This window comes from Hippocampus zosterae, chromosome 8 (genome assembly GCF_025434085.1).
Source record: "Hippocampus zosterae strain Florida chromosome 8, ASM2543408v3, whole genome shotgun sequence".
Classification (NCBI taxonomy): Eukaryota; Metazoa; Chordata; class Actinopteri; order Syngnathiformes; family Syngnathidae; genus Hippocampus; species Hippocampus zosterae.
This window is the reverse complement of record NC_067458.1, coordinates 3699031-3713497: the sequence shown is the minus strand read 5'-3', so window position 1 is coordinate 3713497 and position 14467 is coordinate 3699031. Positions and strand designations below refer to the sequence as shown.

Below are 14467 nucleotides of genomic sequence, written 5' to 3'. Positions count from 1 at the left end.
TGCGTGCCCATCTCACAGCAGCGGTGAAAAACCAAGTCAAGCAAATGAACTCTGAACTTGCCGTTATTCCCGGAGGCTTGACTAAAGAACTCCAACCGCTGGACATTGGCATCAACCGGGCGTTCAGAGTAAAGTTGCGAATGGCATGGGAACAATGGATGATCGATGGCAAACACAACTTTACAAAGAGTGAGAGGCAGTGCTGGGCGAGTTACGCCACAATAAGCAACAACGAGAGGGAACGCGGCGTTTTTGATGGATTACGGTACTTGCATAATTGTTCAATTCTTTCTACACACACGCGCGCTGCCACCATGTTTCGCTCTGTTCTTTACTTTCAAATGTGGGAAAGCTTCACACGAGAGAAATGTTGACTTTGCTGTTGCTGCTCCTTCTTTCCGCTCGGCAATGCGTAGCAACTCACACTTTAGCATGTGATGCATTCAAAGACAACTGGGATGTGCAGTCCTCTGCTTCTGATACAGAGGATGAGGACTTTGATGGATTTCTGGGTGATGATTGATCGAAAAACATGAGAACATTGTACGATGGCTAAATAAAATACACCCAAACTCAGTTCTGCTTTCGTTGCCTTTTAAAAAATGTGTTTTTAGCTTGTATCTGTATGCCTTGGCATGCTACTGTATGCTTCAAGCTAACCTGTTAGCGTGCGCGCGTGCATGCCGTATGTTTAAGCTGGCGTATGTTTTACCACTGTAAAACTGTGCCCATTGTTACAGTGCGGTCTGTCTATGTGTAAAATACAGAAATGTCACCCATTAATGAGACTGCGCCCAACCGTACGGTGCGTCGAATAGTGGTGAAAATACGGTACATCATGATGTTACAAATAAAAGTTTTTTAATTAACTGTAAAGAGGAGAGCAATATCAGTGCTCCAATATACTTTTCTATTCCGTTTGTTGTTTTCAGTGCAGTCCATTGTGTTGTGCTCTGATCCAACACATGCAAAGAAACTTTACGACCAATTGAACATTCAAGGAAGAAATCATAAAGAAACATTTGTGCACTCAAACAAAAATTTGTTTAATTTGCGTGAAGTGATGCAATATTTTTTTGTGTGGTGTGTTTGTATCTGTGACGCAACTGAACATCTCTCTCTTATTTCTGAACACATCCCTGAAGCAACAAACTATGTTCTAAAGTTACTCACCCTTGCTTGGGCTTCGCACTTATGCCACGGCAATGCAGCAAAAGCAACACACAGAATCCCCCCCAAATCATCAGCCAGCACAATAACAGAAAGTAGTAAACAAGGAAAGTACATAACCCTCCAGAGAATAACACCTTGTGATAAACTAGCAAGCAAAAACCGATCCAGGCTTTAATTGGTCTTTATGACTTGAATGCTTGTAGAGATTTCTTACCTCCCGATAGTTCCCGGCAGTGAGGTCAACTGGTTGTCATCCACTTTCAGTGTTGTCAGTTTCTTTAACATTCCTGTAAGGCCATGCAAATGCAAAGACGTCGGTAAATACAAATTAACTTTGTTTACAGTTTCACATGGCGGCCCGGTAGTCCAGTGGTTAGCACGTCGGCTTCACAGTGCAGAGGTACCGGGTTCGATTCCAGCTCCGGCCTCCCTGTGTGGAGTTTGCATGTTCTCCCGGGCCTGCGTGGGTTTTCTCCGGGTGCTCCGGTTTCCTCCCACATTCCAAAAATATGCGTGGCAGGCTGATTGAACACTAAATTGTCCCTAGGTGTGAGTGTGAGCGTGGATGGTTGTTCGTCTATGTGTGCCCTGCAATTGGCTGGCAACCGATTCAGGGTGTCCCCCGCCTGCTGCCCGGAGACGGCTGGGATGGGCTCCAGCACCCCCCGCGACCCTAGTGAGGATCAAGCGGTACGGAAGATGAATGAATGAATGAATGAATACAGTTTCACATTGCAGCCCAGATACAGTTCTGCTCATAAGTTAATGTGTACACTTAATGAGCACAAATATAAATATCACCATTCACCACTAGTTGGCAGGCATACGTTGCTGCTTAGAAGTTTCTGCACCCTAAGGGTATGTAAACCTCTGAGCACAACTGTATTGTTAAGAAAATGTTTGAACTGCTGTAGATGGAGGTCTGTGGTCTGTAAGGGGTCTTATTTATATTGTATAATAAAATAATGTGTGTGTCTGAGGACCCACCTATAGAGTCAGGGAGATGCTGAAGCATGTTGGAGGAAAGCAAAAGATCCTCTAAGGCCTCACAACCTGAAACATCCGTGTCCAAATTCTCAATACGATTCTTAGCTAAGTCTAAGTAGCGCAGCTGGCGAAGTTTTCCTAGTGACTGCAGAGTCAGAGAGATAAGGAAGGCAAATCATAGATAAACCACATCTATAAAATGAAAAAAAAGAACATACAGTATTTTATAATTAGTGTGCTTACCCCAGGTATGGACTGGAGAGAGTTGTTATCCATCCACAGCTCCTTTAGATTGTGAATCTGCTCCAACACTTCCGGCTAAGATGCAAATAGACCACACGTCAACAAAATAAAACGGCAAATATATTTTTGACCAGAAACGTTTAGAGTCAAATTTCAAACGACATTTTACTCTGACAATTTACATTCACTTTATGCTTCATTAGGTTCACTACATCTAAATCCCTCTAAACTATCTAAAACTCCATTTACAAAGATAATAATATTTAATTTTAAATGGTACCATCATAATGAAGAGAAGACACTCGTTATGGTGGAGTAGAACCAGTCACATTCGCAAAGTGAGTCGTGGCCTTTGAGCGTGGTGAACATAAATTAGTGGGCAAGACCCTTGGCGCGATGCAAACCATGCGGCAAACTTCCTGTCTGACCCAGATGTCAAATCCTGTCAACTTCCATCCGGTCTTCTCTCCCTCAGCCCCCTCATGGCACTGTGTCCCATTTCATGGTCCAGCTGAACTCATGCCTTACTCCTTGATGATGTCTTCAGAAAATTCATCATATGCTGCACCGGTTTTTGAAATGAGAATGTCGGAGGAGGCCATCCCAGAAATGGGACTTGCCGACTTTGTTTGTGATTCTCTTTCCTGTCTATATTATATATATTTTTAATAGTGCTGCCAAATGATTAAGATATTTAATCGTGATTAAAAACAAAACTGTCATAATTAAATCATAGTTAACACATAATTAATCGTGATTACACACACATTTTTTATCGTTTCTAAATTTCCTTTTATTTTCTTTTGTCTTATTTTTCCAGTTTTAATGCTCTCATCAACATGGAATCATGGATGAGTTTTCTATGTGCAAAATGCAAATATTTACTGAAACAATAATTTCGATTTTAAATTTTATATCAAAAATTTTCACTTGGAGCAGTTATTCACACAAAATCTCTCACACAATATTAATGCCCATCAACAGCAGTGAAAAAAATATTTTGTCACACAACAGCTCCTTGAACAGCTCTATTTAGGGAATCAAAACAGAGCAATATAAAATTATAAAGTGCACATCTAAGGTAAACCAGTACTCAGCCTATTGTGGATTTAAGCCATGGTTGCAAACTTCCTTTTTTCTCAAATTTGCTTTGAACACAACAGTCAGGCTATGTTGATTCTGTTGGTCGTTCTTGCGCGGAAGTCTCTCAATGGTTTTGTATCTACATTATTTCGGCTGACCATACTTGGTTTGAGGCACAACACTGGAGATGTTTTCTTATTTTCAGTGTGGTCGCTCCCACTGCACCACTGAACTCTCGACGTGCCTCAGCGCACCGTCACTGTCAGACGTACACACGGAAGCTCCACCCCTTTTATTGATATGGACACGGAACACGGTAACATTACACACAAAATAGTTCCAAACAAGTAACAATTGTGTTAGTGACATGCTCGTACTCAACAGGCTACCTGCCCTTTATTCACCAGAGGCTCATCAACCTCGTCTCTTATTTCTCTCCCGAAACAGTGTCTTCTCCCTCTTGATGTACTTTAGCCTTCTCCGCTACAAACAATTTCTGTACATAGCTCGTAATGGAGGCTCTCACTGGCAATCCGTAGTGGAGTCGTTAGGTGCAATGCGAATGATTTCAACTTGAAACTAGCTGTGGACAATGTTGACAGGCTTGCATGCAGTAGCCATACATTTACCTATGGCTTCAGCAAATTTGTGAAGCTTTCTTCGCTTTGAAATAATCCAAAGCTGTCTGTCTTTGACGAGGAGACGGAGTGCTCACATCAGCTGTGTGCTTGGCCATTAAGTGATGTTTCGGACTCGACATGTTATGATGATAGTTTAGTTTACGAATGCAAAACCTACAGGTAACTTTGGTCTTGTCAGTGGAACCATCTGGCAACTTTTTAAAAGTAAACCTACCATTCATAAACTCTTTAAGGATCCGTATTCGGTGTCTCGAGCTGCCGTGGCTGGCAAAACAGACATCGGCGTGGAACTGAGCAGCGTGCTTGTTGTTTTGTTTCCGGTTTATTTATAGAGCAACGTAACATCTGCGGTGACGTGTTGTCGCATTAATCTCGTGCTAAAAATTTTTTATCACGTTAAAATTGATTTAAATTAATGCAGATAATAACACACTGAACTGACCGCTCTAATTTTTAAATTATTATCTAAACACAGACAACTGTCCAAAGAGAACTATTTTTTTCTACATTGACATTTTAGAATTCATAGGTGTCAAACTCAGGTCCTCGAGGGCCACTGTCCTGCATGTTTTCCAAGTCTCCCTGTTACAACACACCTGATTCAAATGAACAGGTTCAAATGAACAGCTCATCAGCAGATGAATCAGGTGTGTTGCAACAGGGAGATTTGGAAAACATGCAAGACAGCGGCCCTCGAAGACCTGAGTTTAACACCTATGCTTTACATGAACACCACCTGTTAAATAGAACAGCACACATTCTTACCACTTCAGAGAATTCATTGCTACCCAGATCCAATCTCTCCAACTGCGTCAGTCGATGAATAGACCTGGAATGAGAGAATGCAGACACCTAAGATCACAAGAAATCTTGGTAACTTTGAGTGGAAGTAAATTCTTTCCAATGATGATTACAACCAAGCAGTCCACCTTCAGGTGATTAATAAGTATTGGAATATTGTGGTTTTTATTCTTTGAATGTTATCCCAACAATTAACTTGGGCCTCAAGATGACAAATGAGTGATATTCTTGAGAGGGACTTTTAAAGTAGTATGGAAACCTAGCACAGTATTTGTTCAAATATGAATTTTCCATTATGTCTATGGCTGTCGTCACTTGTCATGATCTTGATAACACCAGTTTGCCTCCATGCATGCATGTCATATAATGTGGTATCAGGCTGATTCAGGTATTCTATGTACTGTGCAAGGGCGGCACGGAGGTTGACACTGGAGCCCGTCTGGTGCAGAGGTGCAGGGTGCCTTCCTGTGTGGAGTTTGCATGTTCTCCCCGTGTCTGCTTGGGTTTTCTCTGGGTACTCCGGTTTTCTATCCCATTCCATAATTTCTTCTTAAAATCTTCTTTCTGCTTGGCTCTCGACGAAGGCGGACGCTTTTTGCACTGTTCCTCCTGCCCTCACCGCCACCCTTTCCGTGCTCGCCACTTAGTCCTTGTGCTGTCTTTGTCTCACGTTTTTTTCCTAGCCTCCTACCGTATTTTTCATCCGAAGAACTAAGCATGGAATTAGTTGGCTGGTCTCTCGATGTAATCGACAACATTTCTTCGACGAAAAGAGTGGGCAGTGGGGAGCCTGCTTGCCCTCCGGGGACACTTGCTGCCGGATACGCCCTGGATCCATGGAGAAAGTAGAGACCAGTGTGCCTGGCAGTACTGTCCGTGGAGGATGTGGAAGACATCTACATTATTGGCCTTTTGATAACAGGTATGCTGCTGTTTGGTGTTGGCAGCTTGCTGTTCTAACACAAAATTCAACCGACGGGAGCGGCTCTATTGGAAGTGAAGAAGCTGCCGGTCACTCTGGATGTCTTGGCGCAAATGTCCAACACTCAGACTCAAGCAGTGACTGAGCTCAACCGCAATATTGTTGCGGTTTTGGAGCGACTCCGCGCGATCGACTATACCATGGAGAAGTTGGAATCCACGCTGCGGAAAGAATTTTCGGATCCGACTGATCGGCGCCAGTGAGGAGATACCGACCAAGGACTCAAGGCTGTCTGGAATTGTTGGCGGCCGTCTCTCCAAAACAAACAACGCTATCTGGCCTTTCCCCTGGATGGAAATACGCATGGAGTCTAGGGCCCCCCACCACCTCCCCCCTCCTTCTCGGCCATGGACTGATAAGCCGGGACTTTCTTCATGATGAGCAGACCTCGACGAAGCAGCTATGACCTGTACACGCATACACATACACAATTGGACAACCACACGCGCATACACATCCTTGTTATCACCGTCTTCATCGCTCCGATTCTTTTTCCCCCGTGCCGTGGTTTGATATGCGGAGCGCGACCGTGCAGCTGGTCATTTCGGCCGCGTCGCGGTTACCCCCCCCCCCCCCTTTTCCCATTCATCCTCCCCCTTATTACATGTTATGTCTTGTGACTTGTTGTAACTGTCATATGCTTATTTATGTGCTAGGGTCTTTTTTTATCAAATCAAATCAAACAAATCAAATTCAATGCTCCTTGCTAAAATCTGGACCAAAATTTCAAATTCTCCTATGTAATAAATAGCAGAGACATTGTCAGCATTTTCTTGTTACCAAACACCTCATAACAGTCACTTAAACAATAGTTGAATAAACCATTATCCTTGACTTCTTTATATAGTTTCAGTCATAATGGCCCTCCAAGAGAAACGGTATCTACACAATGTGTGACACCCCTGTACTAGGACAACCAGAATAGTCCAATTGCGCCACTTGTAACTCGGAGCCAACACACCAAGAGGTCGTGATCATTTGAGAGGTCTGCTACCCCTCTTCTACCACAAAGTCAATCATCAAACTGCAGCTTTGGGTGTCCTTGTGACAAGTGCACATATGGACACTTCATTGGCTCCCCATTTATTTTAGAGTTATTTTCAAGATCCTCCTCTTTGTTTTCAAATCTCTAAATAATCTCGCACCACCTTACCTCTCTGAGCTCATCCGCCCCTACACACCTGCCCGGCGCCTCAGGTCTGTGGACCAGTCTTTGTTAGAAGTACCAAGAACTAAACTGAGGCTCAGATGGGATCGAGCCTTTTCTGTTGCTGGTCCCTCTCTCTGGAATGACCTCCCACTGAACATTCGGCAAGCCTCCTCGCTGCCCATCTTTAAAGCCCTCCTCAAAACTCACTTGTATTCTTTGGCGTTCGACTCAGCATGATTTTACCGCTTGGTGCTTTCTAACGCCTTTATTACCATTTCGTCTTACTGTTTATTGTGTATGTTAAATCGCTCCATGTACAGCACTTTGCATGCAGCGATGGCTGTTTGTAAGTGCTCTATAAATACTGTTGACTTGACTTGACTTGACTTGACTCACACTTGAACATGGTGATGAGCCGAGCATTCTAACAACAGTCTCACTGTCAATGCAGAGGCCATTCTGAGCTGCTGTTTGGTACCTAGACACAAATGAGCTGGGGGACAATAAGTATGCCCACACCTGCTCTGCCCCTCTCACTGGGGGCAATTATAGAGTGGAAGAGTAAAAACTCCGGAGCCCAGACTATTGTCTATATCTAGTTGGAACCTATCAACCTCGCATGTCAGCTCAAGCTCTTGCCCTGCAGGAGATGGGCTGTTCCACATTCCTAAGGCCATCTTCTGTAGCTGGGGATGAAATGCCTCAAGTTCCCCACCTTTGGCTGACACCAGCTCACATTGCACCCAACGTTTTGACACTCCAGCCAACAGAGAGTGCATGGGAATGGGGACCCAAATTGCCTCTTCAGTGTATGGGTGCAGAGTCCAGTCTCAGTCACCAGGTGCTCGCCACTGAGTCCAATCGCCAATAATTGCGTTGGGTGATATAAAGCCCTAAACATCCAAACCCTGCCATGTGAAGGTCACAGCTCATAGAGGAAAGAGTGAGTCAGACATTTTAGTCATAAGCATTTTATCTTGAAACTAAATCAGAATGGAATAACAAATTGGTACACAAGATTGAGTGCATGCAGTTATTATCGCTCCATTAGCGGTAATATCCCTCCCTTATGATAATATGGCAATGATGAAAATGTGTGCACAATTTTATACATCAGCCTTTTCAACAGGTTACATTTATACACTAAATGGCTTCACCAGTATTGAAGAACACCTGTCAGGCACGCAAGAAAATCTCAGTCCGAGAATGGAGCTTTGAATAAATTGGTGGAGATCTCAATCTCAAGGAAAGCCAGATCGCAGGAACACATTGAGTCTTACTTTGGCATGGTTTTCAGGTGGTTCTCTCTCAGCTCCAGGATCCGAAGTTTGGAGAGTCTACCAAAACAAACAAGAAACAAAAATATTAGATGATTTTCTTAAAATGAACATATACTATTATTCATGATTATATTCCTACAACTAATACAGTACTGTATATGTAACATTATTGATGATTTATCCACCAAAGAAGGATCACAAAGTTCACTTTTTAAATTGAAACACCATCCACAATTATACAAATGGAACATTAAAGATTTGATTCTCCATTTTTATTGAATCAAACTTATTTGCCTTGGATCCATCATCCATCCATTTCCACAGAGATCCCCTTCAGAGCCACAGCTCAACAAACAAGTGAGTCATTTGAAAATATATGGCTAAACGACCATTCACACTCTCATACCTCAAAGCATTTAAGAATACTCAATTAACATAAAGTATCATGTGGGCGGCACGAACGGTGACTGGTTAGTATTTCCGCCTCACAGAAGAGCGGTCGGGTGGCCCGTCGTGGTTAGCGCGTCAATCTCACACCGCACAGGTATCGAGTTCAATTCCAGCTCCGGCCTCCCTGTGTAGAATTGCATGTTCTTCTGGGCTTGTGTGGGTTTTCTGCGGGTACTCCGCTTTCCTCCTACATTCCAAAAACATGCATGCTAGGCTGATTAAGCACGCAAAATTGTCCCTATGTGTGAGTGCGAGCGTGGATGGTTGTTTGTCTGTGTGTGCCCTGCGGTTGGCTTGCAATCGGTTCAGGGTGTCCCCCGTCTCCTGCCCAAAGACGGCTGGGATAGGCTCCAGCAATCCCTGCGAACCTTGTGAGGAGAAATTGATCGGAAAATGGATGGATGGATGGATGGATGGATGGATGGATGGATGGATGGAGTAGAGAGGTCCAGGGTTCGAATCCCGTTGAGTTTGCATTTGCTGTCCGAGTGAGTGAGTCAGTGAGTGAGTGTATCCTCTTACATTCCAAAAACATGCATGCTAGGTGAATTAAATACTCCAAATTGTCCCGAGGTGTGATTGTGAGTGTGTGTGCATGGTTGCTCGTCTGTGTGTGCCCTGCGATTGGCTGGTTCAGCAAAGACAGCAGCTACAGGCTCCACCACTCCAGCAAACCTTGTGAGGATAAGCGATTCGGATGACGGGTGGATGAATGGATGGATAAAGTATGATGTTTTTGCACTGTGGGAGGAAAGAAGAGTACCTAGGCACAAGTTAACTTCCAAATTTCGCGCATCATGGTCTGAGCTGTTAGATGTTAACCCCAGAACATTGCCTGGGAGCTCAGGATGTGAACTACACGCCTCAATTGCATCGCACCAAGGTACTGAATAATCATCACATCTACATGTCACACCCATTATAGAAGCCTGAGTGTTACCAGAGGTCAACTTGAGTACAGAATTCAAAGACGTGAGAATCACACCGAAAGAGGCTCAATCCTACATCAGTACTGTGAGGTTGCAATAAATGCAAATGCTCTAAATTCATTCTTTCAATATCCAAATCGTTTCATCCTCACGTGGGTCGCGGGGGGTGCTGGAGCCTATCCCAGCCGTCTTCGGGCAGCAGACGGGGGACACCCTGAATCGGTTGCCAGCCAATCACAGGGCACACAGAGACGAACAACCATCCACGCCCACACTCACACGTAGGGACAATTTACAGCGTACAATCAGCCTTTCATGCATGTTTTTGGAATGTGGGAGAAAACCGGCGCACCCGGAGAAAACCCACACAGGCCCGGGGAGAACATGCAAACTCCACACAGGGAGGCCGGAGATTTAATCGAACCCGGTTCTTCAGCACTGTGAAGTCGACGTGCTAACCACTGCAGTACTGGGCCGCTGCTCCAAATTCATACATGGAACAAATAATAGTATGTAAACTAGACATGTCTGTCAGTCCGTCACTCATGGACCCCGGTTTTCACTGGCGGACTGACAACTGACTTTGAAGCACTGACGGAATACTGTATACATCACCGGAAACAATTTTCGGCAGTCCTCCATGAACAGGAAAAAAAAAAGATGAGGGGCATTTTGTGGATGTGAAGCAGGAGGAGGAACAGTAATATTTCAAGCATATTTTTGTTGTTGTTTTGTTTTTTGTGAATTGGTCCAAACTGTTTCTAAAATAATAAAATAATAATAAATTAATATAAAAATAATTTCGACGAAATGTCATTTAGTGATGAAGGAACGTTAAAAATAACGATAACGGAGTGATGGACTGGGTCAGCCTGAAATAAAGACGACTGACAACAATGGAGTTCCAGGTCCGTCGCTGATGAATGATCAAAATTCACTGGCATTTTCATCTTAGATACTTGGGCATGTCAAACCAATGCATCATTCTGTCATCATTCAATGCACAGAAAAAAAAGCCACTGGAACATTAAATACCTTCCAAAATGGCTGCCACTCACGACACACCACGCTGATTACCATGCATGGAATTACCTGCCAAAGTTAGCTGGCAAGTACTCCAGGAAGGCATCGTTTAAGAAGAGCTGAGTCAGATTCAGGAGTTGCGTGAAGCCATCTGGGAGCCTGGAAGGCAAGACGCGAGTGAACACTGTAAATGCAGTACACTGTACAAAGGAAGGAAAAAACGAGACCATGAATGTCATTTTTAAGTCACTATTTCATCTTATACAAATTCTGTAGTTGATTTGCTGTTATACTAAACACATTTTCCATGCAAGGATACAACATTGTTGGTCTCCTGCTTTCAAACAAATAGGTGAAATTATCACAGCACAAACATGAAAATCTTATCGTTAGTTCCAAGATGTCGGGTAATGTCTTACTTGGTGATGGGGTTGACACTGGCCTCAACCACTGACAGGCCTTTACAGCATTTAATATTATCTGGAAATTCCTGGATACCTGGTAGAAAAGACCAGAGAGAGGGGGAAGAGTAGACGACAAGACAACTTTTTTGGTGATGCGTGATTCAGACAGTTTCATGTTTTATGGTGTAAGAGTGTGATTGTTTGAAAGTTGAAAAATTCTCGTGATTGAGGTTTTTAATTGCAGTTTTTAAATGACTGTGGATCTATGAGAAAAATCGAAATGCTGATGCTAATTCCCTCACCCTTCATTCCAAATTCCTCTGTCTTCCAAATTAGAAAGTTATGGCACTAGAGATAATCAAGATCTTTAAAGCTGAAGAAAAAGTAGAATTGCCTTTTTTGCTCTTGAGCTGTTCCAGCGGTGGAGAAGTGGAATTTATTTTTAAGCCACTCTGGTAAGATAATATAAACATAAATATAAAATGAAATAAAAGTAACAGTTTCTTCTAATCAGGATAGCTCAGTTATGGCACACATTTTTGTGTGTTTAAATTGTAAAGGGTCACAAAATCCTGACCACAGTGGACGTTTTATCGACACCCTCTCAATGGCGCACTGACTGTGGTCTGGAACGAAAAAAAAAATACTTAGACCCATTCGTCGACAGAGGATTGTCAATTTTGAACCGAAGAATATCACGAGATCAACAGAGCATAACTGTACAACATAGACTATGTCATAGAGGATAAAACACAGTTTTTATTTCTTGTTTAAAACGACTGTTGTATTCCGTCATGTTTCCTTTGTTTTATCCATTTTTGAATTATCATATTTTCTGCAAGATAATTCACCATAGCTACAATTCTCATCCCATGTTTTTACTATGCTCTGACTGCCTCTATAATAAGCCACTCTCGCACAACTCTAATTGCCCCACGGGGATAAATAAAGTTTTCTGAATCTGAACTCAACATTTGTACTCCAACAAGTATGACTGGAACGACAGTGTCGTCTCGTAGTGTTTGCTATCCATCCATCCATCCATTTTCTGAACCACTTATTGTCACTGGGGTCACAAGCATGCAAGAAAGTTGTCAGAAGATCGTAATTTGGAGATTAAACTTCATTTTCCAGCGCATTCATCAGACACGCCCACAGCGTTTGAGAGCAGAGCAAAAAGCTTCATTTTTCATACTTTTCAAGCCTCATTTTACATTGCATTATTTTTATTGAATCATATATGGAAGTATTGTTAACAAGATTCATTCTAGTTTCACATTTATGAGACATACTGTACCTGTATTTTTTTTACAGACTTTTAAGTCCTTTAGTGGTGGCCTCAGCCATTCATTATGACATAGTCTGCTGGTCAGGCAGCATCTCAGCCAGACAGAGAGAGACTGGACCGAATGGTCAGGAGGGCCAGGTCTGTCCTGGGGCTGCTCCCTGGACACTCTGGAGGAGGTGAGCAACAGGAGAATGCTAGCTAAACTAACAGCTATGATGGACAGACCCTCCCACACCCTCCAGGCCACCCTGACAGCACTGTGCAGCTACTTCAGCCAGAGACTGATACACCCGCGCTGCAAGAAGGAGAGGTACCACTGCTCATTCCTGCCGACTGCTGTCAGGCTAACGAATAGATGGACCTGAAAACACGGACTCACGCCCACTCACCCATTTATATATATTAAAAAAAAATAAATCCTCGTCTCACCCCTCGGGTGGTGTCCGTCCCTCATTCAGCTCGGGTCCCTACCAAAGGCCAGGAAGCTTGAGGGTTCTGCGCATTATCCTTGCTGTCCCCAGCACTGCACATTTCTGGACTGAGATGTCCGATGTTGTTCCCGGGATCTGTTGCAACCACTCATCTAGTTTGGGGGTCCCTGCACCGATTGCTCCGACCACCACAGGCACGACTGTCACCTTTACCTTCCAGGCTCTCTCCAGATCCTCTGCGAGCCCTGTCATGATTCGGTTTAGGGACCAACAGGTGGCACTGTAGGGCTCCCCCAGCAGCTGCACACCTGTTGGTCATTTGGTAATTAGTTGTATAAAAGGATTCCTGCCCAAACACTCGGTGTGGGGTCATTGTTGCTTCTCGCTACTGTCATGTGTGTTGCTGTTTGCGCTTGTTTTCTGTCATATTTAGTTCATTGTTATGTTTTAGATTTAGTCATGGTTTTTGTTTGATTCTTTGTTTTAAATACAATTCTTCAAATACACCCCACTCCTCCCTCCTGCCTGCTTTTTGGGGTCCACCACCACCTTGCTACGTGACAAGCCCTTGGTATTTCTCGAGTTTCTCGTGTTCCTTCTTTCTGATGTTTCCATCACTTGGGACCGCTACATCTACTACAATGGCTTTCTTCTGCCATTTATCTATGATCACGATATCTGGTTGGTTCACCATTACCATCTTGTCAGTCTGGATCTGGAAGTCCCACAAAATCTTCACTCTGTCATTCTCCACCACCTTCGGAGGTGTTTCCCATTTTGACCTTGGGGTTTCCAGTCCATACTCCGCACAGATGTTTCGGTAGACTATGCCAGCCACCTGGTTATGGCGTTCCATGTAGGCTTTCCCTGCCAGCATCTTACACCCTGCCGTTATGTGTTGGATCGTCTCAGGTGCCTCTTTGCACAACATACACCTTGGGTCTTGTCTGGTGTGGTATATCTTGGCCTCAATGGCTCTGGTGCTCAGCGCCTGCTCCTGAGCAGCCAGGATGAGTGCCTCTGTGCTGTCCTTCAGGCCAGCCCTCTCTAGCCACTGATAGGACTTCTTGAAATTGGCCACTTCAGTTACGGTCCGGTGGTACATCCCGTGTAGGGGCTTGTCCTTCCATGATGGTCCCTCTTCCAGCGCCTCATCCTCTGTTCCCCATTGTCTGAGACATTCTCTGAGTATGTCATCCATTGGAGCCTTCTCCTTGATGTATTCATGGAGCTTGGATGTTTTATCCTGGACAGTGGCTCTCACACTCACTAGTCCCCGGCCTCCTTCCTTTCGGCTTGCGTACAGTCTCAGGGTGCTGGATTTGGGATGGAACCCTCCATGCATGGTTAGGAGCTTTTGGGTCTTAACGTCCGTTGGTCTGAATCTCTTGCTTTGGCCATCTTATTATTCCTTCAGGGTATCTGATCACTGGCAGGGCATAGCTGTTTATTGCCCGGGTCTTATTCTTGCCATTGAGATGGCTTCTTAGGACTTGCCTCACTCGCTGGAGGTATTTGGCCGTAGCCGCTTTCCTTGTTGCCAGTTCGAGGTTGCCATTGGCTTGCGGTATCCCGAGGTACTTGTAGCTGTCCTCAATGTCT

General features: G+C 44.0%; 1 protein-coding gene across 9 annotated transcripts in view; it reads right to left on the bottom strand.

Moving 5' to 3' along the window:
* lrrc7 (leucine rich repeat containing 7) overlaps positions 1-14467 on the bottom strand; it is a 211540-nt gene that overhangs the window by 47638 nt on the left and 149435 nt on the right. For 5 of the 9 annotated variants that reach the window (XM_052073300.1, XM_052073298.1, XM_052073302.1 and 2 more), the window contains 8 exons: positions 11162-11240; positions 10812-10901; positions 8341-8397; positions 4893-4956; positions 2404-2478; positions 2161-2305; positions 1388-1460; positions 1174-1191 (listed from right to left, as the gene is read on the bottom strand). In XM_052073300.1, coding sequence (XP_051929260.1) covers positions 1174-1191; positions 1388-1460; positions 2161-2305; positions 2404-2478; positions 4893-4956; positions 8341-8397; positions 10812-10901; positions 11162-11240 — 601 coding nt within the window. Of the gene's footprint in view, positions 1-1173; positions 1192-1387; positions 1461-2160; positions 2306-2403; positions 2479-4892; positions 4957-8340; positions 8398-10811; positions 10902-11161; positions 11241-14467 lie in introns of those variants that run through there. The other 4 variants (XR_007963627.1, XR_007963626.1, XM_052073297.1 and 1 more) reach the window with 4 other exon arrangements.